This window comes from Rhinopithecus roxellana, chromosome 12, assembly GCF_007565055.1.
Source record: "Rhinopithecus roxellana isolate Shanxi Qingling chromosome 12, ASM756505v1, whole genome shotgun sequence".
In the NCBI taxonomy this organism is placed as follows: Eukaryota; Metazoa; Chordata; class Mammalia; order Primates; family Cercopithecidae; genus Rhinopithecus; species Rhinopithecus roxellana.
In genome coordinates, this window is record NC_044560.1 from 87,346,784 (window position 1) to 87,371,069 (window position 24,286).

Here is a 24,286-nt window from a genome sequence, read left to right on the forward strand (position 1 = left end):
TGCCTCTCCACCTTTTCCCCTGAAGCCAAAAGCTTGTGAGCTGGGGGAGGGTGGGCCTGGGAAGGCTCTGTGCAAATTGTAGCTGGGAGCCTCCGGGCAAAAGCTGAGCGAAAGGGAGAGGCGGCTGGCCTAAAATTTAGGTAGGCGGGAAAAGCCGGTGACGGAGCTGTAACCGCTGCACAGGCCAGAGACCCTAGAGTCCTCCTCACCCCGGGGTTGGGGGTTGAACCTGCTGAGCCGGGCCGCCCCCTCTCCACACCCACTCCCAGCACCTGGCCCGACCTATCGGCTGGCAGCTACGCCTCCTTTACCCTAATGTCTTGCCTCCGCACCCTGCGCGGGCCCAGTACTCGGCCGTCAGCGGGAGCTGCCAGGCTCTGGAGGGCGGCCCGGAAACCATGGGTAAGTGCGGAGGCTTTGAGTGGCCTCTCTCTGCAACCGTGGACATGGCAAGAGCCCACACCACCCCCCGGCCCCCGCTGCCCTCTACGGTGCCTGGGGACACGCCCGCCCTGGCCAGGCTGCCCCGCCTGGGCCTTTCTGAGCCGCGCGCCGGCCCCTTCTTCCTCCCGCAGAGGTCCTCGTCCTGGCCGGATACCGCGCGCAGAAGGAGGACGAGCTGAGTCTGGCGCCCGGGGACGTGGTCCGGCAGGTGTGCTGGGTGCCCGCGCGGGGCTGGCTTCGCGGAGAGCTAGGGGGCCGCTATGGCCTCTTCCCCGAGCGCCTGGTGCAGGTGAGGCCGAGACAGGGGCGGGCTGTGGGGTCTCAGCGCGCGCCCCGCAGGAGCTGAGAGAGCCTTTCCCGTGCCCTGATTCCCAGGAGATCCCAGAGACCCTTCGGGGTTCCAGAGAGGCGCGGAGACCGCGCTGTGAGCGCCGCCGAGGTGAGTGCAAGGGCCGGGAGGGGGTCCAGTGGGCGGGCGCGCAGAGTCAGTGCTACCCCGGCGCCTCTAGCTCTTGGTGACGGGCGCGGCTCTGGGCGGGGCCCCGGGGTCCGCTCTGCGGCCTGTGATTGGTTCTCGAGTACAATGCTCCGCCCTGAGGCGGGGCTGGAGCTACCAAAGGCTACGTGCGCGCCTCGCGCTACCCCCAGCTCCTCGTACTGGGGCGTCTGGCTCGAGCTCCGCCGCGCTTGTCCGGTGCTAGGTCATCCTGCCAAATACCCGAGGCCCCAAAGATGGTGCAAAGTGAACTTCAACTACAGCCCAGAGCAGGCGGACGAGCTGAAGCTGCAAGCTGGGGAGATCGTGGAAATGATAAAGGAGGTGAGGGGTGAGGTGATGGGACCGTTTGGGGAAAGATGATGGAACGCACCTCCCAAGTGAGCAGGGTGGGAAGTGAGGGTGTAGACGGTGGGAATGGCAACGGCGCAGATATGGGGAAGCACGGGATTGAGGGAGGAAGGGGCGCTTGGGCAGAACCAAGGATGGAGGATTATCCTAGGGATCCTTGGGGCAGAACCAGATGCCCCTGCGTCCTCCCCCTCCCCAGATTGAGGACGGCTGGTGGCTGGGGAAGAAGAACGGGCAGCTGGGAGCCTTCCCATCCAACTTTGTGGAATTGCTGGACACTGGGCCCCCAAGTGAGACCTCGACCCTGTGACTCGCAATCTCCAATGACCCTCCCAGTGGCATGAGCCTGTGATTCACATATCCTGACCCTGTGACCCCTTTGACCCTCTCCCATGACCTAACCTGTGAATTAGCACCCTCCCTAACCTCACTGTCCCCCACCAGGCTTTGGTAACCCAGACATGGCTTCAGTCAGCCCTGGTCCCCAGCGACCTCCCAAGGTAACTTGGCTCAGAGTGGGCACAGAGGTGGTGAGTTCCTCTTGGGGTAGTTGGAGGCTCATCTGGTTCCTCCCTGCCCCTTCCCCCACTAGCTGAGCAGCCTGGCCTATGACAGCCCTCCAGACTACCTGCAGACAGGTGAGCACCCATCCAAAGGGTCCCCCACCCCCTCAGCCACTCCCAAGGTTGTGACTTGGGGCCAGCTAGGCTGATGGAGGCGGGGGCTGCTGATGAATGGGGGAGGCTTGGCTTCAGAGGACTGTGGACTGACCTCTTCCCAGTCTCCCACCCTGAGGCTTACAGGGTCCTGTTTGACTACCAGCCTGAGGCCCCAGACGAGTTGATGCTGCGGAGGGGGGACGTGGTGAAAGTACTCAGCAAGGTGTGAGAGGAACAGGGTGGGGGGCCCAGGGAAGTGGGTGTTGAGAAAGGGTAGACCTGCACATGTACCCCCTGAATCTAAAATAAATGTTGAAATTACATCTATAAGGAGTGGGACCCCTGAAAGGACCTTGGGGGACCTGGCTCACTTCCCCACCGGCGTGTTTCTTTCCCAGACCACAGAGGATAAGGGCTGGTGGGAAGGAGAGTGTCAAGGACGAAGAGGAGTTTTTCCAGACAACTTCGTACTCCCACCACCGCCAGTGAGTACAGAGCCAAGACTCAGGTGGTGGGGGCAGGCTATTTTGGACAAAGGTGGGGATCATGGCACTCTCCAGACCTAACTGGAGGGTCACTAAATGAGGGTGGACCTAGACATGTGGCAGCTCCTTTTGGAATATAATACCAGTTGAGTATCCCTTATCCAAAAGGTTCGGGAGCAGAAGTGTTTCGGATTTGGGAATTTTTGCATATACATGAGATAGCTGCCAGGCGCGGTGGCTCACACCTGTAATCCCAGCACTTCTGGGAGGCCGAGGCAGATGGATCATGAGGTCAGCAGTTCAAGACTAGCCTGGCCAACATGGTGAAACCCTGTCTCTACTAAAAATACAAAAATCAGCTGGGCGTGGTGGCGCTCATATGTATCCCAGCTACTCAGGAGGCGGAGGTTGCAGTGAGCCTAGATCATGCCATTGCACTCTAGCCTAGGTGACAAGAGCAAGACTCCATCTCAAAAAAAAAAAAAAAAAAAAGAGCTTGGGAATGGGACCCAAACCTAAACATGAAATTCATTTATGTTACATATACACCTTAAACCATAGCCTGAAGGTGATTTTATGCAGTATTTTTAATAATTTTGTGCATGAAACAAAATTTTGACTGAGACCTGTCACATGAGTTCGGTCAGGTATGGAATTTTCCACTTAAGGCGTTATAGTGACACCCAAAAAGTTTCAGATTTTGGATCATTTTCGATTTTTTTTTTTTTTTTTTTTTTGAGACAGAGTCTCGCTCTGTTGCCCAGACTAGAGTGCAGCGGCAGGATCGACGCTCACTGCAACCTCCCAGGTTGAAGCGACTCTCCTGCCTCAGCCTCCAGAGTAGCTGGGATTACACGTGCATGCCACCACATCTGGCTAATTTTTGTATTTTTAGTAGAGACAGGATTTTGCCATGTTGACCAGACTGGTCTTGAACTTCTGTCCTCAAGTGATCCACCCACCTTGGCCTCCCAAAATGCTGGGATTATAGGTGTGAGCCACTGTGCCTGGCCTGCATTTTGGATTTCTGATTTTTAGATTAGGGATGCTCACCCTTTACTTCTTTTCTGCATAGATCAAGAAGCTGGTCCCGCGGAAAGTGGTATCTCGGCAATCAGGTGAGTGCCCAGGGAACCCGGGATTGGGAGGTGTTCTCTGGGAGACCCACCAGTCCGGTTGCTTATAAACACCCACAGCACCCCAGTGGTCCAGTATGCCCCTGTAGGAGTCCCCTCACCTGTGGGCCAAGAGCTGGGTAGGAGTGTATGTGAATCAATATGTGGGTCAGTTTGTGTGTGTGTTAATATGTTAGTGTTTCTCTGTGTGTCTTGAGAATGTGGCTCTTGGTGGGTATAGATTTGTTTCATTTTGTAAGGAAACGTATGAATCTGTCTCTTCATATGTAAGACTGTATATGTTCACATGTCTTATCTGTCAGTGAATAGCTCTGTCCGTGAGTCTGTAGAATATCTTTTTATTTATCTTTTTTTATTTATTTTTTTGAGACGGAGTCTCGCTCTGTCACCCAGGCTGGAGTGCAGTGGCGTGATCTCGGATCACTGCAAGCTCCGCCTCCTGGGTTCACACCATTCTCCTGCCTCAGCCTTCCAAGTAGCTGGGACTACAGGCACCCGCCACCACACCCAGCTAATTTTTTGTATTTTTAATAGAGACGGGGTTTTACCGTGTTAGCCAGGATGGTCTTGATCTCCTGACCTCGTGATCCACCCGCCTCGGCCTCCCAAAGTGCTGGGACAACAGGCGTGAGCCACCGCACCCAGCCTTACTTATCTTTTAATGTAATATTTGACACATGTCAAAAGTATATGTAACACATATGTTATAAAATTTAACACCCACAGGCCAGGCACAGTGGTTCACGCCTGTAATCCCAGCACTTTGGGAGGCCAAGGGAAGTGTATCACCTGAGGTTAGGAGTTCAAGACCAGCCTGGCCAACATGGCAAAACCTTGTCTCTACTAAAAATATAAAAATTAGCCAGGCGTGGTGGGCATGCCTGTAATCCCAGGCTGGAGTGCAGTGGTGCAATCCCAGCTCACTGCCCTCTGCCTCCCGGGTTCAAGTGATTCTCCTGTCTTAGCCTCCCGAGTAGTGTGCACCACCATGCCCAGCTAATTTTGTATTTTTAGTAGAGATGGGGTTTCACTATGTTAGCCAGTCTGGTCTTTGAGACCAGGGCACAGTGGCTCATGCCTGTAATCCCAGCACTTGGAGAGGCTGAGTGAGGTAGATCACCAGGTCGGGAGTTTGAGACCAGCCTGACCAACGTGGTGAAACCCCGTCTCTACTAAAAATACAAAAATTAGCCAGGTATGGTGGCAGGCACCTGTAATCCCAGCTTCTTGGGAGGCTGAGGCGTGAGAATCGCTTGAACCCAGGAGATGGAGGTTGCAGTGAGCCTAGATGGCACCACTGCACTTCAGCCTGGGAAACAAAGTGAGACTCTGTCTCAAAAAAAAAAAAAAAGAAAAAGAACTCATTTCCTGCTCCAAGTTTAGAAGGATAATCATCTATATTGAAACTTTTAAAATGTTGTTTTTCATATTAGTGCTTTTATTCATGTAGTAATGATTTTAATGAGTGATACAATTATACCTTTTTCCCTATGGACAATGAGTTGTTCCAGCATCATTTATTATTTTCTACATGTGAGTTTTATACAATTTGGGGGTTTCTTTTTTCTTTTTGAGAACGGGTCATTGGGTCTTTGTTACCCTGGTTGGAGTGCAGTGGCAATTGTAGCTCATTGCAGCTTCAACCTCCTGGGCTTAAGCAATTCTTCCACCTCAGCCTCTCTTGTAGCTGGGACTACAGGCACAAGTCACCATGTGCAGCTAATCTTTTAATCTTTTTGTAGAGACAGGGTCTCACTGTGTTGCCCAGGCTGGTCTCGAACTCCTGGGCTCAAGCAATTCTCCTGTTTTGGCCTCCCAAAGTGCTGGGATTGGAGGCGTGAGCCACGGTGCCTGGCTTAGTTTTATATATAAAACTATATAATTTTTTTTTTTTTTTGAGGCAGTCTTGCTCTGTCACCCAGGTTGGAGTGCAGTGGTGCGATCTTGGCTCACTGCAACCTCCGCCTCCCAGGTTCATGCCATTCTCCTGCCTCAGCCTCCCGACTTGCTGGGACTACAGGTGCCCGCTACCACACCTGGCTAATTTTTTGTATTTTTAGTAGAGATGGGGTTTCACCATGTTAGCCAGGATGGTCTTGATCTCCTGACCTCATGATCTGTCTGCCTCGGCCTCCCAAAGTGCTGGGATTACAGGCGTGAGCCACTGCCCCCGGCCATAAAACTATTCATAAGATTTATTCCCAGATATTCTTAGGTATCTCAGAGTTTTTAATGTGTCTTTAAAAAAACAGACATTCTTCTGTTTATTGCAGGAATACAGAAATGCATTGATTTTTGTATATTGTTTTTATAGCCAGCCATGGTGCTAAACTCTGATTATTTCCAGTAATTCATTTGTAGATTCTTACAAGTTTCCTATGAAGACAGACATGTCATTTGTGAATAATAATTTTTGTTTCATTCTCTTCATTCCTGCCTTTTAATTTCATTTTATTAATTTATTATAGTAATTAGGATCTCTCATACAATGTTAAATAGAAATAGTGATGGTGAACATCATTGTCATGTTCCTGATTTTGAATCTAGTTTTCCTTTTTCTTCTTTTTTCTTTCTTTTGAGACAGGGTCTTGTTCTGTTTCCCAGGCTGAAGTGCAGTGGTGCAATCTCAGCTCACTGCAACCTCCACCTCCCGGGTTCAAGCAATTCTCCTGCCTCAGCCTCCCGAGAAGCTGAGATTACAGGTGTGCGCCACCATACCTGGCTAGTTTTTGTATTTTTAGTAGAGACGGGGTTTCACCATGTTGGTCAGGCTGGTCTCGAACTCCTGACCTCGTGATCCACCTGCCTCAGCCTCCCAAAGTGCTGGGATTACAGGCGTGAGCCACTGTGCCCTGGTCTCAAAGACCAGACTGGCTAACATAGTGAAACCCCATCTCTACTAAAAATGTAAAATTAGCTGGGCATGGTGGTGCACACTACTTGGGAGGCTAAGACAGGAGAATCACTTGATTCTGCCACAGCCTCCCAAATAGCTGGGACTACGGGTGTGCACCACCACATCCAGCTCAATTTTTTTCTATTTTTAGTAGAGATAGGGTTTCACCATGTTGGCAAGGCTGGTCTCAAACTTCTGACCTTGTGGTCCGCCTGGCTCGGCCTCCCAGAATGCTGGGATTATAGGTGTGAGCCACTATGCCTGGTCTATCTGGTGGATCTTATATAAGATGGGAATCGGCTGGGCATGGTGGCTCATGCCTGTAATCCCAGCACTTTGGGAGGCTGAGGCAGGCAGATCATGAGGTCAGGAGATCGAGACCATCTTGGCTAACACAGTGAAACCCCGTCTGTATTCAAATTACAAAAAATTAGCCAGGTGTGGTGGCACATGCCTGTAGTCCCAGCTACTCGGGAGGCTGAGACAGGAGAATGGCTTGAACCCAGGAGGCGGAGGTTGCAGTGAGCTGAGATCGCGCCGCTGCCCTCCAGCCTGGGCGGCAGAGCGAGATCTGTCTCTAAATAAATAAATAAGATGGGAATCATCTTTCCTTGCGAGCTAGTAAAACTTGTCTGTAAATTCATCTTGCCATATTTTTTTCACTATGGGATTATTTTTAACAACTTCTTCAATTTCTTTAATAGTTAAACAAAAGTCAGGGTAAAATTCTTGAATCAATTGTGGAGTTACATGTTTTTAATTGTATATTTTATGTACGTTTTCTAATTATTTGCATAAAGTTGTTCATAGTATACTCTTTTATTTTGGAGAGATAGGGTCTTGCTCTGTTGTCTAGGCTGGAGTGTGGTGGCACAATCGGAGCTCACAGCAGCCTCAGACCTCAAGTGATCCTCCCACTGTAGCCTCCTGAGTAGCTAGGACTATAGGTGTGCACCACCACACCTGGCTAGTTTTTAAGTTTATCGTAGAGAAAAGGTCTTGCTATGTTGCCCAGGCTGATCTTGAACTCCTGTGCTCAAGTGATCCTCCTGCTTTGGCCTCCCAAAATACTGGCATTACAGTTGTGAGGCACTTCACTCAGCTCTTTCTGTTATCTTTTTAATGAAAACTGTCCTCGGGGGTATGAAGTGGTATCTCATTGTGGGTTTGAGTTGTATTTCTCTGATGGCTAATGATGCTGAGCATATTTTCATGTGCTTATTTCTTTTGGAGAAATGTCTGTTTGGATCCTTTGCCTATTTAAAAAATTGGATTATTTGTCTTTTTACTATTGAGTTAGAAGAGTTCTCTATATATTCTAGATAGAAGTCCCTAATCACATATATGCATATATGGTTTGCAATATTTTCTCCCATTCTCCCTTTTTTTTTTAAGTCTTGCTCTGTTGCCCAAGCTGGAGTGCAATGGCATGATCTCAGCTCACTGCAACCTCCCCCTCCCGGGTTCAAGTGATTTTCCTGCGTCAGCCTCCCAAGTAGCTGGGATGACAGGTGTGCACCACCACACCTGGCTAATTTTTCTATTTTTAGTAGAGACGGGGTTTCACCATGTTGCCCAAGTGGTCTTGAACTCCTGACCTTGTAATCCATCCACCTCATCCTCCCAAAATTTTTCTCTTTCTTCAGGTTGTCTTTTCACTTCTTGATGGTGTCCCTTGATGTACAAAAGTTTTACATTTTGATGAAGTCCCATTTATCTAACTTTTTGGTTGGCTGTGCTTTTGAACCAATGTCAAATCCCAAGATTACACTCCAAATTGAGATGCCTTCAACTTAGCCAGTGAAGCTGCTGATCCTCAGTTTGCCCTACCCAGCAGAACATCCACATGGACCAAGCTGAGGGGCCGGGGATGAAAGCAGCCCTAGGCAAGAACATTATCAAGCATACAAAATGCTCTGCAAATTATCCCAGCACTTTGGGAGGCTGAGGCGGGCACATTGTTTGAGGTCACGAGTTTGAGAACAGCCTGGCCGACGTGGCAAAACCTTGTCTCTACCAAAAAATACAAAAATTAGCAGGGTGTGGTGGCAGGTGCCTGTCATCCCAACTGTCTGGGAGGCTAAGGCATGAGAATCGCTTGAACCTGTGAGGTGGAGGTTGTAGTAAGCCGAGATCGCGCCACTGCCCTCCAGCCTGGGTGACAGAGCGAGACTGTCTCAAAAAAAAAAAAAAAAAATCCTTCGCAAATTATCTCATGCCTTTGGATAATTTCCAGAGCATTGAAATGGTTGTTGGATTTTTTTTTTTTTTCTTTTTTTGGGGGTAGGGAAGGAGTCTCGCTCTGTCTCCCCACTGGAGTGCAATGGCAAAATCCCGGCTCACTGCAACCTCCACCTCCTGGGTTCAAGTGATTCTCCCCCGTTAGCCTCCTGAGTAGCTGGGATTACAGGCACCTACCATCATGCCCGGCTAATTTCTGTATTTTTGCAGAGAGGGGGGTTTCACCATGTTGGCCAGGCTGGTCTTGAACTCCTGACCTCAGGTTATCCACCTGCCTCGGCCCCACAAAGTGTTGGGATTACAGGCATGAGCCACCGTGCCCGGCCAAGAATTTGCTTTTACTTCTGCCAGTGGCCAGAGAACACCACCCACCAGAAGCCGCTTCGGTCCTACTTAAGGTGTCACTGCTGTGTGGTACTGAGCTCGGGGCCTGTGGTGAGCTGAGGAAGCAGAGCCCAGGGCCCTGGCTTCACACCACAGGGGCCAGGCTCAGTAGCCACAGAGCAGAGCTGCCCTCTCTCTGCCTTTCTGGCTTCAGTTCTCTCTCTTTTTTTCTTTTTCTTTCTTTTTTTTTTTTTTTTTTTTTTTTTGAGACGGAGTCTCGCTCTGTCGCCCAGGCTGGAGTGCAGTGGCCGGATCTCAGCTCACTGCAAGCTCCGCCTCCCGGGTTTACGCCATTCTCCTGCCTCAGCCTCCCGAGTAGCTGGGACTACAGGCGCCCGCCACCTCGCCCGGCTAGTTTTTTGTATTTTTTAGTAGAGACGGGGTTTCACTGTGTTAGCCAGGATGGTCTCGATCTTCTGACCTCGTGATCCGCCCGTCTCGGCCTCCCAAAGTGCTGGGATTACAGGCTTGAGCCACCGCGCCCGGCCTTCTTTCTCTTTCTTTTTTTTTTTTTTTGAGATTAAGTTTTGTTCTTGTTACCTAGGCTGGAGTGCAATGGCGTGATTTGGCTCACTGCAACCTCCACCTCCCAGGTTCAAGCAATTCTCCTGCCTCAGCCCCCCAAATAGCTGGGACTGCAGGCGCCCGCCACCACACCTGGCTAATTTTTGTATTTTTTAGTAGAGATGGGGTTTCACCATGTTGGTCTGGCTGATCTTGAACTCCTGACCTCAAGTTGATCCTCCCACCTCAGCCTCCCAAAGTGCTGGAATTATAGGCGTCAGCCACTGGGAGTGCTGGGATTACAGGTGTGAGCCACTGCACCTGGCCCAGTCCTCTCTTTTGTAGACCTCCTTTACCTCTTTTAACTCCCAACAGTGCCTCAAAATTGTGTCCTCAGCAGGACATAATTGCTTTCTGATGGGAGCACCCTACAGAGCATCTAATCAGCCATACTGTGTAAGAAGCAGAAGTCAAAGTTAACATTTACTGAGCTTTGACCATCTGGATGCCAAACTGTCTTCTGGGCACCTCGCATGTATTAAAAGTCACTCAGACCTCACAACCACCCTACAAAGGTGTGTGTTAGTTGTCCATGTTTTATAAATGAGGACACTGAGGCATAGATCACTTGGCAAGTTCTCACACAACTAGCAAGGAGTGGAGCTGAAATTCAGAGCCTGGTGTCTGGCTGTGGGATCCATGCCCCCACCGTCAGATTTGTGGATGTGCATACCTATCTGCGTGTGATTATATATAGGAGTTAATATCAGCACTTGTGCACAAGCCAGAGTGGCTGTTTTTCTGTGGATCTGAATGTCGCTGTGTGTAACTGCCTTCAGGCAATGCTCATGTCACCTTAGTGTGCCCTTCTCTGGCCACCCCATTTAAAATGGTTCCTTCCTCTGCCTAGTGTTTTTTTTGTTTTGTTTTGTTTTTTTGAGACGGAGTTTTACTCTTGTTGCCCAGGCTGGAGTACAGTGGCACGATCTTGGCTCACTACAACCTCTGCCCTCCTGGGTTCAAGCGATTTTCCTGCCTCAGCCTCCGGAGTAGCTGAGATTACAGGAGCACGACACCATGCCTGGCTAATTTTTGTGTTTTTAGTAGAGACGGGGTTTCACCATGTTGACCAGGCTGGTCTTGAACTCCTGACCTCAAGTGATCTGCCCACCTTGGCCTCTGAAAGTGCCGGGATTACAGGTGTGGGCCACCGTGCCCAGCCCCTCTGCCTAGTCTTGTCAGTCACACTTAATAACTCTTTAACACACTATGTTTTTTACTCCTCTTATTTATGTCTGCTTCCCCAATAGAACACGAGCTCAGTCTGGCTGCTGTGGGAAGAACACACTAGGTGGGGTGGGTACAGCCAAAACCCAGGCAGGAGAATGGGGTGAAACCGGGAGGCAGAGCTTGCAGTGAGCCAAGATCGCACCATTGCACTCCAGCCTGGGCGACAGCAAGACTCCGTCTCAAAAAAAAAAAAAAAAAAAAAAAAAAAAAAAAAAAAAACACAAAAATTGGCTAGGCGCAGTGGCTCACACCTGTAATCCCTGCACTTTGGGAGGCCAAGGCAGGCGGATCACGAGGTCAGGAGATCAAAACCATCCTGGCTAACACGGTGAAGCCCCATCTCTACTAAAAATACAAAAAGAAATTAGCTGGGCATGGTGGCGGCGCCTGTAGTCCCAGCTACTCGGGAGGCTGAGGCAGGAGAATGGCGTGAACCAGGGAGGCAGAGCTTGCTGTGAGCCAAGATCGCACCACTGCACTCCAGCCTGGGCACAGAGCAAGACTCCGTCTCAAAATCATAATAACAATAATAATAGAAAAATGAGCCGGGTGCGGTGGCGCATACTCAGACAAGATTAGCCTCCTGCCCACAGTCCCCTGCACACAGCACAAGACAGGGCCAGCAACTGTCAGATGGATGAATGCTCCACTCCTCTTTCTTCCCAGCTCCTATTAAGGAACCAAAAAAGTTGATGCCCAAAACATCCCTCCCCACAGTCAAGAAACTAGTGACAGCTGCCACTGGGCCCAGCAAAGCCAAGTAAGGAGCAGGATGGGGTTGGGGGAAGGAGGAGGGTAGAAGGAACGCCCCTCCCTGTGCCCCACCCTGAGGGCCTGATGAAGATATGTTCCAGGACATCTCGGACACCCAGCAGGGACAGTCAGAAGCTCACTTCCCGAGACTCAGGTAAGGGCTGCCCTCCAGTGCAGGGAGGACTGGAGGACAGGGATGGGGTGGCTGTGCGGACGGACAGAGGTGGGAAGAGACTGAGGGTCAGAGTAGGCTTGGGTCCCTGAAGTTCTGCTCTCTTAGGCCCCAATGGTGGCTTCCAAAGTGGGGGTTCATGTCACCCTGGCCGAAAGCGATCCAAAACCCAGACTCCCCAACAACGCTCTGTGTCCAGTCAGGTGAGGGGCAGGAGACATGGGAGAGTGGGGATGCTGGGCAGAGGCTGGTTCCCAGCTGTGGTGTGCACGGGTGAAGACTCCCAGGCCAAGGGGAACCAGACTCAACCTGAGCTGAGACTTCACCTCCCATCATGGCAGGAGGAAGAGCACAGCAGCCTGGCAAAGGCCCCCTCTGTGAAGAGAACCCCCATGCTGGACAAGACCACAACCCCAGAGAGGCCCCCAGCTCCAGAGAATGCCCCCGGCTCCAAGATCCCGGTTCCTGGCAAGGTCCCCTCCCCAGAGAAGACCCTCACTCTAGGTGACAAGGCCTCTATCCCAGGGAGCTCCACCTCAGGGAAGATCCCAGCTCCTGACATAGTCCCCACCCCAGAGAGGATGGTGACTCCAGAGGACAAGGCCTCTATCCCAGAGAACTCCATCCCAGAGGAGGCCCTGACTGTGGACAAACCCTCCACTCCAGAGAGGGTCTTTTCAGTGGAAGAGGCCAATGCCCCAGAAGTCCCACCAATGGATAAAGTCCCTGATCCAAAGATGGCCCCTCTGGGGGATGAGGCCCCCACCCTAGAAAAGGTCCTGACCCCAGAGCTTTCTGAAGAAGAGGTGTCCACCAGAGATGACACTCAATTCCATCACTTCTCTTCGGAGGAAGCCCTGCAGAAGGTCAAGTCCTTTGTAGCCAAAGAGGCTCCATCATCCCAGGAGAAGGCCCACACACCAGAGGCACCCCTACTCCAGCCTCCTTCCTCAGAGAGGTGTCTGGGAGAGATGAAATGTCCCCTAGTTAGAGGGGACAGCTCCCCACACCAGGCTGAGTTGAAGTCTGGGCCAGCATCCAGGCCTGCCCTTGAGAAGCCCCACCCCCAGGCAGAGGCTACAACCCTTCTAGAGGAGGCACCTTCCAAAGAGGAGAGGACCCCTGAAGAGGAGGCATCCACCAACGAGGAGAGGCCTCTGAGAGAGGAGGTGCTCCCGAAAGAGGGAGTGGCTTCCAAAGAGGAGGTGCTCCTCAAAGAGGGAGTGGCTTCCAAAGAGGAGGTGCTCCTCAAAGAGGGAGTGGCTTCCAAAGAGGTGCTCCCCAAAGGGGGAGTGGCTTCCAAAGAGGAGGTGCTCCCCAAAGAGGGAGTGGCTTCTAAAGAGGAGGTGCTCCCCAAAGAGGGAGTGGCTTCCAAAGAGGAGGCTACCCCGAAAGAGGAAGTGGCTTCAAAAGAGGAGGTGCCCCCTATAGAAACAGCCTTTGCCCAAAAAACACATCCTATCAAGCCGTCTCCAGACTCCCAAGAGACACTCACGCTGCCCTCCTTGCTCCCGCAAAATTGCACGGAAAACAAGAATGAGGGAGTTGATGTAACGTCGCTGAGGGGCGAAGTGGAGTCTCTAAGGAGGGCGCTGGAGCTGATGGGGGTGCAGCTGGAGTGAGTGGGTAGCGGCGGGGGTTGTGGAAGGTAGGGTCTCCCCTAGCCCTCACCTGCCCAACGCCTCACCTCCGCCTTGGCCCGCAGGAGGAAGCTGACCGACATCTGGGAGGAGCTGAAGAGCGAGAAGGAGCAGCGCCGGCGGCTGGAGGTGAGGCGCGGGTCCTGGCGGGAGGGGGCTGGTGGCGGGTGGCCCCCTGACACAGTCTCCACCTCACTCCCGGCCAGGTCCAGGTGATGCAGGGGACCCAGAAGTCCCAGACCCCGGGCATCATCCACGCGCAGACGCAGACCTACTGAGGGCGGGCCTGGGAAGGGACCACGGCCCGACCTGGCTGGGGCCACCCACGTCCTTGCACACGACTTTGGGAAACGCGAGAAAGTAAACTCTGCCTTGCAAGGCGCCACGCCGGTCTGGTCGCTAGGGGCGGGGCCTGCGCGGGGGCAGGGCCTGGGCCTCCGCATTCCTGACGGTCCCTCCCGGGCACATCTGTCCAACATGTGGCTCCCATTACCGTTCCCAAGGCCTGCGCGCGGCTATTTTTATCCACCGGATGGTGAGGGGCGGGGGAGAGTGTCTCCTTCGGACGCCAGCAGCGCGCTGGAGAAATGGCGGGCAGGAGGGGCCCAGGCGGGGTCGGGCTCTGACGCCCGGCCTAGATTCCGGAATCCAGCTGTGCGCCGGGGAGGAGCCGAGCGGGCCTTCTCGCGAGCTCGGACCCCTCCCAGCTGGCCTCCCTGTCCGCTCAGAGGGACTCCTGCCCTCTCGCTTGAACGCACCTCGCCGCAGACGTGAAGTTCACGGCCCAGCCCAGCACGCATGCTTACACCGGGACTAGTAGGACCTTAGCCTCGAGGTCAGGGTCTCGAGGCCTGGTGTGTGTGTGTCATTGCAATGTATGAACCCAAGGCACTGTGGGGACAGGGCTGCCTGTGCCCATGCGTTTGCCGGTAAGGAATGCGTTGTGAGTGAGGAATGCGTGTGCACTTGCTCTGTGTGTGAGGCTGGGTGCAGTTCTGTGGCCTTCTGCCTTTCTGCTGGCTGTGAAGTGAACGCGGGCAGGTGTGCTGTGTCGTGGGGTTGGTGGGTGGGGGTGGTGCAGCTAGGGTAAGGGAGTCAAGGGGGGCCTCAGCCCTGGGACCCCTGCGTGGCAGAAGCCTGGGGGCCGCTGGGGGCAGAAGTAACAGAGGGAGAGACTGAGTCACTGAGAATGCAGCTTTCTTTCATTTGGTCACTTCACCTCTTCATCACCCCCAGAGAGGGAGTGGGGACCCTGCATCCTGCCCCCTCCCCGCCCCCGGGGTCTTCTGGCAGGACTGGGGAAGGGAGCCTCGCGGGGGCTGGCGGTCCACGCCCAGTAGCACCTGGGAGCCGTGGGGGCCGAGGCAGTCCGAAGGTCCGGAGGAGGTCTGGGCTCATGTGCAGGTCCGGCACCCCGAGCGCCTTGCAGCGGGAGCCGGGGCCCATCAGTAATAGTGCATGCGGCCCAGGGTGCCTGCGCCCGTGGCCGTGGGGCTGGGCCCCAGCGTGCCTGTGCCCAGCAGGTCTGGCTGCCCGGTGCGCCAGATCTCCCGCAGGATCCTCTCACGCTCCTCCAGCCGCTGCGCCCGTTCCAGCTCCTCCGCCGATGTGAAGACGTTGACACTGAGGGGCCCGTCGGGCTCCGCGGACAGCTCGGGGCCCGGCAGCGTGTCGTCGGGGCCCAGCCGCGTCACCGTGTCCTCCTCGTCCTCGTCGTCGTCCTCAGGCTCCAGGGTGCTGCTGCGGGGGTCCCGGCGCTGAGCCGGGCCCCTGGGCCGCGGGCGGGGCGCCCACGAGATGCTGATGACGAGCAGGCAGAGGGTGAGCAGCAGGCCGAAGCAGACGCCCAGCACGAAGTAGAGACCGAAGCTCTCGGGGTTGGCTGCGGGGCACAGGGCGGGGGTCACGGAGAGGCCCGGGTGGGTGGGGGTCGTCCCACTTCTATAAGACCCCAGGTTCTAGGTGTGGGGACGAGGCCTGTAACCCCTACTCGAAGGGCATTAGGGAACCGCCAGCGGGCAAAGGGGCGGGGAGCGGGGCGGGGGGGACGGGCAAGGCGCTGGGGAGGGAAGGGGATGGTGGGCAGGGAAGGGTTCAGGCCCCCAGTCTTCCGGCGCCCGCCCTCACCGCGGATGTGCGCGTAGGCAGCCAGGCTGTTGCTGAGCAACTCCATGTCCCTTCGCGGGGCATCCATGCTGCTCTGGGGGGTAGCTCCCCTGCCAGCCTGCGAGGTCAGCAAAGTCAGATCCTCCTCCCAGGCTGGAGCCCACCCCGACCCCTTCGGCGGGCAGCTCCTCTCCCGGGAGCCGCGGCCCCAGGTTCCACCCTGGAAACAGCGCTTCCCTAACTTCGTGGCGGCCCTGGGCCCTTCCCGGGGGAACCCCTCTCCTGGGCGCGGACGCCCCTCCAGCCCGGGGAGCAGCGCCGCGGCCCTCGGGAGGCCCCGCCCCCTGGTGAGGTCCCCAGCTGAGGCCCGGTTCCGCTGTCCCGGGGCGGGATAGAGGATAGGAACGCTGAGCCTCCACGCCCCAGGCGGGCTCCGGGAAGGGAAGCCGCCTCCCTCCTCGCCCGGCCGCCCTGCGGGGACCCACCGGCCCGGGGCCGGACTCACTCACCGTCAGCGCCCCGCTTCCCTGTTGCCCGGCCCCGGCGCGACCCGCGGTCGCATACACTGGGCCCGGCCGCCCCCGCCCGCTCCGGTCCCGCCGCCCCTCCGGCCCCGCTGGGCTCCCAGACCACGGCAGCGCGGGCGGGACACGGGCGGAGGGACCAGCCGGCGGAAAGTTTCCTCCGAGGAAAGAGGAGGGACGGGGCGGGGCGGGGCGGGCGGGGAGGCGGGGAGGAAAAGGGCTGGGAGAGGAAGGGGAGAGGAGCGGGCAGCCGGGAGGAGGGAGATCCCGGCCCGCGGGCCGTCCGTCCCCCACAGGAAACCGCCGGGGAGGCCGCGGCAGGGACCCGCCCCCAGGCCACTAACAACAACAGTGAGGATGGAGCTCTACCTGCGTGCGGACCAAGGGCTAAACCCTGGACAGGCTCTTTGACTTACTCCGGCTGACAACCCTGCGACGTGGTACCATTATCTCCACTTCGCAGATAATATAAACGGAGTCTTGGAGAGATTGAATTGACTTTACAAAAACTGTCGGGATTTGAACCTGCTGTTCTCTAACCCTGAAGCCTGAGCTCGAAACCACCGCTCCCCCTCCTAGGAGGCCCCATCCAGGGAAGGCGCTGCTTCTCTTCCCTAGACCCATGCCGGTCTGGAAGGGAGGGGACTGTCCATCCCTCCTCCCTGGGCCCAGGCTTGAATGTGCCCCCTGGCCGAGCTCTGGTCTGGTCACGCAGGGTTAATGATTGTTAGACTCCAGCTTTGAGCCAGGCACCGTCCAGCAGCCTCGCAGTCCCCAGCGTGGGGCCTCTGTGCCTGCAAGCTCCTGCGCTCTTGTGCACCAAGCAGCTTGTGGCGGCTTGTGGCAGATCCCACCCCATCCCGCCCCCACCCCAAGGCTAAACCTACCTGTGCTCACACACGCATTTCCCACCTGGGCTTGTGCATCCAATGTGGTGTGTGATCAGTGTGTGTGGTTGGGGGCTTCTTTCTGCCCTGTCTCCCCGGGGCCCCCCATCATGGGCCTCCCCTCCCTTGTTGGAGCTAGGATGAGGGGGAGGCCGTCTTGGCGGGAGCCTTAGAGAGGAGGAGGGAAGGGGGAGAGGAAATTGCAGACATAGCTGAAGGCGCTGCCTGAGGCCTGTGGGCCAGCGACCCTTTCTCGGTCCGGGCTGCAGACCCCTACTCCCCCAGTCCCGAGACTGGGTTCAAGTGGAGGGCAGATCTAGATGGGGGAGGACCAGGACTGACTCCTATGGGGATGGAAAAGGAACTCCTGGGTGTCTTTGTGACTGTTGAGTCTGTTCTGTGAATGTGCGGGGAGGTATTTTTGCCCACTTCTGTATATTTGTCTGTTAATGTGATGTATTTGAGTATTGTTGTGGGGGCGAGTATGTCTGTATATAAATCTGTGCAGCCACTAGTCAACAAATATTGTGTATGCCTAGCACTTCCTAGTCTAGTCCACAGCATCTGTGGATTTAACCAACTTTGCATCAAAAATATTCAAAACCAAAATTGCATCTGTACTGAACATGTACAGAATTTTTTTCTTGTCATTATTTCCTAAACAATAGATATATTTTATTTTATTTTTCTTTGAGACAGGGTCTCATGCTGTCACCCAGGCTGGAGTACAGAGGTGCTGTCTCAGCTCATCACAGCCTCTACCTCCTGGGCTCAAGTGAGCCTCTCATCTCATTCTCCCAAGGAGTTGGGAGGGATCACAGGCACGTACCACCATGCCTGGCTAATTTTTGTAGAGATGGGGTTTTGCCATGTTGCCCAGGGCTGGTCTTGAACTCCTGGGCTCAAGTGATCCACCCACCTCAGCCTCCCAAAGTGCTGGGATTACAAGTGTGAACCATTGTGCCAGCCAATAGTATATTTTCATAGCGGTTACATTATATTAGATATTAAAAGTAATCAAGAGATGATTTAAAGTATACAGGAGGATGTGTGTAGGTTAAATGCAAATACTGAACCAATTTATTTTACATCAAGGACTTGAGGATCCTCAGATTTTGGTGTTTATGGGAGGGAGCCAATCCCTTGAGAATACCAAGGGACAGGGTTTTTTTTGTTTTTTTGTTTTTGTTTTTGTTTTTGAGATGGAGTCTCGCTCTGTAGCCCAGACTGGAGTGCAGTGGCATGATCTCAGCTCACTGCAAGCTCCGCCTCCCGGGTCCAAGCCATTCTCCTGCTTCAACCTCCCAAGTAGCTGGGAATACAGGCGCCCGCCACCACGCCCGGCTAATTTTTTGTATTTTTAGTAGAGACAGGGTTTCACTGTCTTAGCCAGGATGGTCTCGATCTACTGACCTCGTGATCCGCCTGCCTCAGCCTCCCAAAGTGCAGGGATTACAGGCGTGAGCCACCACGCCCGGCCCTGAGGGACAGTTTTAATGGGGATTTAACAATAAACAGAACAGACACAAATCCTTGCCCCCATGGAGCTCACACTAAATTGGAGAAATAATAGAAGATAATCTCAGATGCTTTTAAGTGCTGGGGGGGTGACAGGATAGGATAACGTGATGGAAAACACCTGGGGGTGGCTCTCACAGGGACATCCACAGTGACACCTGAATCCTAAGGAGGGGGCAGTTGTGCCAGGATCTGGGGAGAGTGGGCAGGAGTAAGAGCGTGCTTGGGATACCTCCCTCCAAGGGCAGAAAGCCATGTAGATGGTGTGTGGGTGCAGGGGAGAGTGGCAGGGGCTGCCCATGCAGGGACTCACTGGCCTTGCTGATGAACTTTGCCCAGGCTGGAGTACAATGGCTCAATCTCACCACAACTTCTGCCTCCTGGATTCCAGCGATTCTCCTGCCTCAGCCTCCCGAGTAGCTGGGATTACAGGCATGCACAACCACACCCTGCTGATTTTGTATTTTTAGTAAAGATAGGGTTTCTCCATGTTGGTCAGGCTGGTTTCGAACTTCCGACCTCTGGTGATCTGCCCACCTTGGCCTCCAAAGTGCTGGGATTACAGGTGTGAGCCACCGTGCCCAGGTGCTTGGTTTTTAGTGTAAGTGTGTTGGGGAGCCCCTGGAGCATTAAGCAGGGGAGTGTCATGGTCCCGTGACACATTTTGGAAAGATCCCTGTGGTGGTTCAGTGTAGGGTGGGCCACTGTGGGCAAGAAGGGGAGCAGGGAGGGCAGTGAGCAGGCTGGCAGCTGTCCAAGCCCTCACGGGGCCAGTGGAGAGGGGAGAGGGCTCAGACTCAGGTGGTGTTCTGAAGGGAGTTCCTGCACTGGACTTGGACGTGAGGGAGAGAGGAGTTTAGAACACTTTCACACTGGGCTGGGGCACCTGAGGAAAGCCCATGTGGGGAAGCAGGTTTGGGGGAAGTCAGTTTCACTGTAGGTAGGTTAGACTTGAGATGCCCATTAGATATGCAGGTGCAGGTGTTGGCAAGGCAAGTAGAACCCCCAGGAATCTGGCTGGAAGTGATATTTGAGAGTCCTTACCACATAACATGGATTTACCACCCCAGAAGTGGATGAGACCGAACACCTGGGCTGAGGGGGCAGAGAGAGAAGGGTCTGAAGCCCAAGCCCATTGAAGGGTCTCCTGGAGGTGAAGTCAGCAAGGAAAGACCAGTGAAGTAGGAGGAGAAACAGGCCAAAACAGGGATGTGATCAGCCAAGTGTGATCGGGCTGAGAGAAGAAGATGAGGCCAGAATTTGCCCGCTGCCTTGGCCGAGATTTGAAGACCGTCAGCAATATTTAGTTTCTGTGGGTTGTATTCCTGTTTCTTCAAGAGATGTATGTCACTGACTCTTTGCACAGGTAGCTTATTTTTTTTTTTTTTTTTTTTTTTTTTGAGACGGAGTCTGGCTCTGTCGCCCGGGCTGGAGTACAGTGGCCGGATCTCAGCTCACTGCAAGCTCTGCCTCCCGGGTTCATGCCATTCTCCTGCCTCAGCCTCCCAAGTAGCTGGGACTACAGGCGCCCGCCACCTCGCCTGGCTAGTTTTTTGTATTTTTAGTAGAGACGAGGTTTCACTGTGTTAGCCAGGATGGTCTCGATCTCCTGACCTCGTGATCCACCCGTCTCGGCCTCCCAAAGTGCTGGGATTACAGGCTTGAGCCACCGCGCCCGGCACAGGTAGCTTATTTATGTGCAGCATTGCTGGGAGTGCATGAGCATGTTTAATGCCTGCCATCCATGGAAATAGCGGTGTGTGCTATAGGGTGCTTGTATGACCACATGTGTTGTGTGCCTCAGTTCATGTGGCACATACCTGTGTCTGTGAGAGTCCACGTGTGTGCTCCTCTATGTGCAGTCTAAAATTTTGGATCTGTTTCTGTTAAGCTGTTTGCATGCACCTCTGTGCTGTGCAGCTCTCTGTATCTCTGCCTGCAGGCAAAATTGTGTTTGTGTCTGGGTTGGTATGTGACATATGTGTTTGGAGTGCGTCAGGTATGACTCAGCCCTAGTGGAGCAGGATGAGGGTTGAGATGGTTGCTGGTTGCTTCAAAGAGAGGGACGCACATTAACCAGAGTGCTGTCTTCTCCAAGGGCTTGCTGTGGCCAAGCCAGGCCAGGTGAGAGAAGCGGCAGCCTTGCCCTGGAGGGTTTTGAGAAGCACTGCTCCTGGAGGACCTGGGGAACGTGCCTGAAACCTTTGGCCAATGTGGCTGTCCCCACGGTCCACATGCCCTCCCCACCCCCTGCCTAGCTGCTTGACTGCCTGCTGCTCCCCAGCCCACCAGCCTGTCGGTGGGTCAGCCCAGCCACCTGCTTCGGATCTCTCTGCAGGTGTGTCACCTGCTGTTCTGGCCCTCATCCCTACTATCCACCTGCCCATCTCCTCCCTACCTCCTCGCTGCCTGTCTGGCCAGGACTTACCTGCCGTCTGCTCACCCACCTGCTTGTTGACTGCTATCTGCCTGTGAGACTAGAGATTTGTCACCTTGGAAAGCATGGAGAGTGCTCCTAAGATGAAACACGGGAAGGACAGGCCTTGATGGAAGGTCAGGGGGCTGAGAGATCCAGAGCCTATGGGAGGGGCCTTGGGAATTCTGGCATATTCAGGACCCGGTACAAACCCAAGCACAGCTCTGCTCCCAGCCCCAGTGGCCAAACTGAAGGCTGACCGTGTCTTTTCTGCTGTTGACATGGGCCTCACCCAACCATGGGGATAGGTCTTGGATGGAGGGAAGAGGGGGACTCACCAGGGGCCTCCTGAGTCCTTTGAGTGTCCCCACGACCCCAGCACCGGGACAGCTGCTGGAAAGAGGGTACTGGCAAAAATTTGCTAAATGAACAATAATAGGCCTGGTGTGGTGGCTCATGTCTGTAATCCTAGCACTTTGGGAGGCCGAGGTGGGCAGATCACTTAAGTCCAGGAGTTTGAGACCAGCCAGCCTGGGCAACATGGCGAAACCCGGCTTCTACAGAAAACTACAAAAATTAGCTGGACACGGTGGCACACACCTATAGTTCCTGCTACTCAGGAGGCTAAAGTGGGAGGGTCGCTTGAGCCCAAGAGATCAAGGCTACGGTGAGCCGTGATCGTGCCACTCTATTCCAGCCTGGATGACAGAGGAAGACCCTGTCTCAAAACAAACAAAACAGCAACAACAAGAAAACAATAATAGGGACATTGAGTACCCGTTCTGGCACCTGGCACTCTGGCAAATGCTGGGCACGCTCCGACCCTTCAGTCTTCCCAGTAATCCTGTGCAGTTTATAGCATGGCTCCCATTCGCCAAGAGAGAAGTGAGGCTCAGCGAGGTTAAGCAGTGCCTGTGGAGTCACATGGCTGCAAGTAGTGGCCTGGACTGGACTGCAGAGTCCATGCTCCCCACCACTTTCCACGGGGCAACTCTAGGCCATGATTCTCCACCCCTCAGACCCAAAGCTGCCTTTTCATAATGCTTGCTGTTGCTCCCTTTATGCTTCTGAAATGAAATTTACGGCTAATATGCCAACCTTTATATCTAATTAAAATTCATCCAATGGCTTTTTTGTCCTTATTAATATATAAGAAATACAAGGTAATGATAGTGTGTTTGTGAAGTGCCCAATTGCTGGGGAAGCTCTGTGCACAGACTGACGCTGGAGTGTGGTGGTGTCAACGTCTGAAACGATGAACTCTTGGTAAACTTCTGAACACAATGAAGTGCACGTTTCCTCCTCTTTACACAGTAGTTGCATTCCTGGAAAATTCAATGTATACTAGAATGCATACACTTTGTGTTTACATGCAAAATGGAGTTAGAGCCTTGGCTCTGGTAATTAAAAACAAGCCTTTCACTTATGTTGTGCAGGATGTAGAATCTGCCTTCCTTCCAAGGCTGTCTGGATTCCCTGGCGCCACCCTTGTAACTGCCAGTCATTGTGGTGACCAGTCGCCTCATCCCCTTCCCCCACAGTGGCCACAACAGGAAAGATTCCTGCCCTTATTCATGGAGCTCAGCGTTTGAACGGGGGAGACGGGCATGATCAATAATTGGATATATGTCAGGTTGTGATGAACACAATGAAAACAAAAAATGAGTAAGGGGTTAGAGAAGACCAGGTGGACAGGTGAGGGAAGGCCTCTCTGAGGAGGTGGTATTTTGAGCAGTCACCTCAGTGAGGGAGGAGTCACGGAAATACCTGGAAGAAGAGCCTTCAAGAAAGAATAACCAGAAATAACTTCAAGAAAGTGCAGAGTGTTAGGGTCACCCTGACCAGACTGTTCCCCTCCTTTCCCATGGGTCTTACAATACAGTCCTTTGTGACCTCCACACAGCTCCCCCAGGGCTAAAGGCAACCCCCCCTGCCGCCCTGCACTGACCCTTCCAGTAACTGTCCAGAAGACTTCAGCTGAACTGGCAAACAGTTCCAGGATGCAGTCAGAACACCTGCTAACCAAAGCTGGCAAAAACATCTGGGACTACAGGCGCCTGCCACCACACCTGGCTAATTTTTTGTATTTTTAGTAGAGACGGAGTTTCACCATGTTAGCCAGGATGGTCTCGATCTCCTGACCTCGTGATCTGCCTGCCTTGGCCTCCCAAAGTGCTGGGATTACAGGCATGAGCCACCGCACCCGGCCTAATTCTGATATCTCTTCACCAATCCTTCCATAGCGGTGCGCACCCCCTGTACCTGCTCCTTCGCCCTTATTTCTCCTCCCCCCATCTATTCACCTCACTAAGAGACGTAACCTCGAACTGTTGTATATGTTCTGTTACTTGCTCCCAAGGGGCCTTCGGCTCTCCCTCCATCCCTACGCATCAGCTCAGAGGAACACTTCCAGGGGAGGGCTGGCAAGTGGACTTCACCCACATATGCTTCTCGTCAAAAAAACCAAGTATCTTCTTAGCGTCATAGATACCTTCTCAGGTTGGGTAGAAGCATTTCCTACCCCGTTGGAAAAAGCTGCAGAAGTCTCTCAAATTCTTATAACAGAAATCATCCCCAGACTTGTTCTCTCTCGGTCCATACAATCAGACACTGGCCCTAGCTTTATCTCTCAAATCACCCAACAAGTCTCTCAGTCCCTTGGTGTCCAGTGGCAACTCCATATCCCATACCGACCCCAGTCATCCAGAAAAGTCGCAAGGGCAAACGGAATTCTCAAGACTCAGTTAACCAAAATAACTCGCTCGAAGTCAAAAAACCATGGACCTCCCTTTTACCCACAGCGCTGGCCCGCATCACAGCCAGTCCAGAAGCCCTCTCCTTCCTCAGTCCATTTGCATTAATGTATGGACGCCCTTTCCTCTTACAAAACATATCCCCACTAACTCTCAATTAGGAGAATACCTCCCAACACTCCCTTATCCGTCATCTCTTCCACGAGCAAGCTGACCAGGCCCTTCCAAAACCCCACCGAGGCCCTCCCGACCAAACTCTCTTCCCAGGAGAGTATGTCTTCCTAAAAACCCTCACTCCAACAAACCTTAAACCAAAGTGGAAGGCCCTTTCCAAGTTCTTCTCACTATCCCCACTGCAGCCAGGCTGTCGGGACGTAACTCTTGGCACCATCTTTCCAGGTAAAAAGGGCGCCTGCAGCTGACCTGCCACCGACTGTTCCCTATAAATACTGTAACCAGCTGTTCCCTGTAAATACTCCAGCACCCTCCTTGGACTGACCTGACTCAGCCTTACACCCATCCCAGAAGACCCCACCCCCTACCCTCCATGAAACGTAACAGGTAAGTTACCACCCCTTACTGTGAAATATCGAAACCCTCATTAATGGAAATCCTTTACTGCGCTGTCCTT

The 24,286-nt window shown here is 53.8% G+C and overlaps 2 protein-coding genes across 5 annotated transcripts; one reads left to right on the forward strand and one right to left on the reverse strand.

Moving 5' to 3' along the window:
• The first annotated feature begins 223 nt into the window (after window positions 1-223).
• Window positions 224-13,948, forward strand: SH3D21 (SH3 domain containing 21). Of its 4 annotated transcripts, none has more exons than XR_004052216.1 (16): window positions 224-402; window positions 576-733; window positions 820-883; window positions 1,146-1,264; window positions 1,491-1,581; window positions 1,736-1,791; window positions 1,884-1,929; window positions 2,073-2,173; window positions 2,349-2,435; window positions 3,511-3,553; window positions 11,553-11,646; window positions 11,741-11,793; window positions 11,920-12,014; window positions 12,153-13,433; window positions 13,517-13,580; window positions 13,658-13,731. XR_004052216.1 is itself a non-coding variant. In XM_030913367.1 (16 exons), exons 1-16 carry the CDS (start codon window positions 399-401, stop codon window positions 13,727-13,729), a joined length of 2,424 nt encoding a protein of 807 aa, XP_030769227.1. In that variant the 5' UTR covers window positions 224-398; the 3' UTR covers window positions 13,730-13,948. The 4 variants fall into 4 exon arrangements, 3 of the variants coding, with proteins under 3 accessions (XP_030769227.1, XP_030769228.1, XP_030769229.1); XM_030913367.1 differs by having other exon boundaries at window positions 12,153-13,429; window positions 13,658-13,948; XM_030913368.1 differs by lacking the exons at window positions 224-402; window positions 1,491-1,581 and having other exon boundaries at window positions 662-733; window positions 12,153-13,429; window positions 13,658-13,948.
• A 683-nt stretch (window positions 13,949-14,631) lies between these two features.
• Window positions 14,632-17,483, reverse strand: EVA1B (eva-1 homolog B). The gene is made up of 3 exons (XM_010360428.2): window positions 16,067-17,483; window positions 15,579-15,675; window positions 14,632-15,333 (listed from the first exon to the last, which is right to left on the reverse strand). Exons 2-3 carry the CDS (start codon window positions 15,643-15,645, stop codon window positions 14,897-14,899), a joined length of 504 nt encoding a protein of 167 aa, XP_010358730.1. The 5' UTR covers window positions 15,646-15,675; window positions 16,067-17,483; the 3' UTR covers window positions 14,632-14,896.
• Window positions 17,484-24,286: the final 6,803 nt, after the last annotated feature.

Excerpts from the sequence above, each read along its gene's own strand:
- SH3D21 (XM_030913367.1), top strand. Across the intron at positions 1,792-1,883 it reads GTCCCCAGCGACCTCCCAAG|CTGAGCAGCCTGGCCTATGA; the intron begins GTAACTTGGCTC and ends TTCCCCCACTAG. Across the intron at positions 13,430-13,516 it reads CTGATGGGGGTGCAGCTGGA|GAGGAAGCTGACCGACATCT; the intron begins GTGAGTGGGTAG and ends CTTGGCCCGCAG.
- EVA1B (XM_010360428.2), bottom strand. The coding sequence starts at position 15,645 with ATGGATGCCCCGCGAAGGGACATGGAGTTGCTCAGCAACAGCCTGGCT. Across the intron at positions 15,334-15,578 it reads TGCCTACGCGCACATCCGCG|CCAACCCCGAGAGCTTCGGT; the intron begins GTGAGGGCGGGC and ends TGTGCCCCGCAG.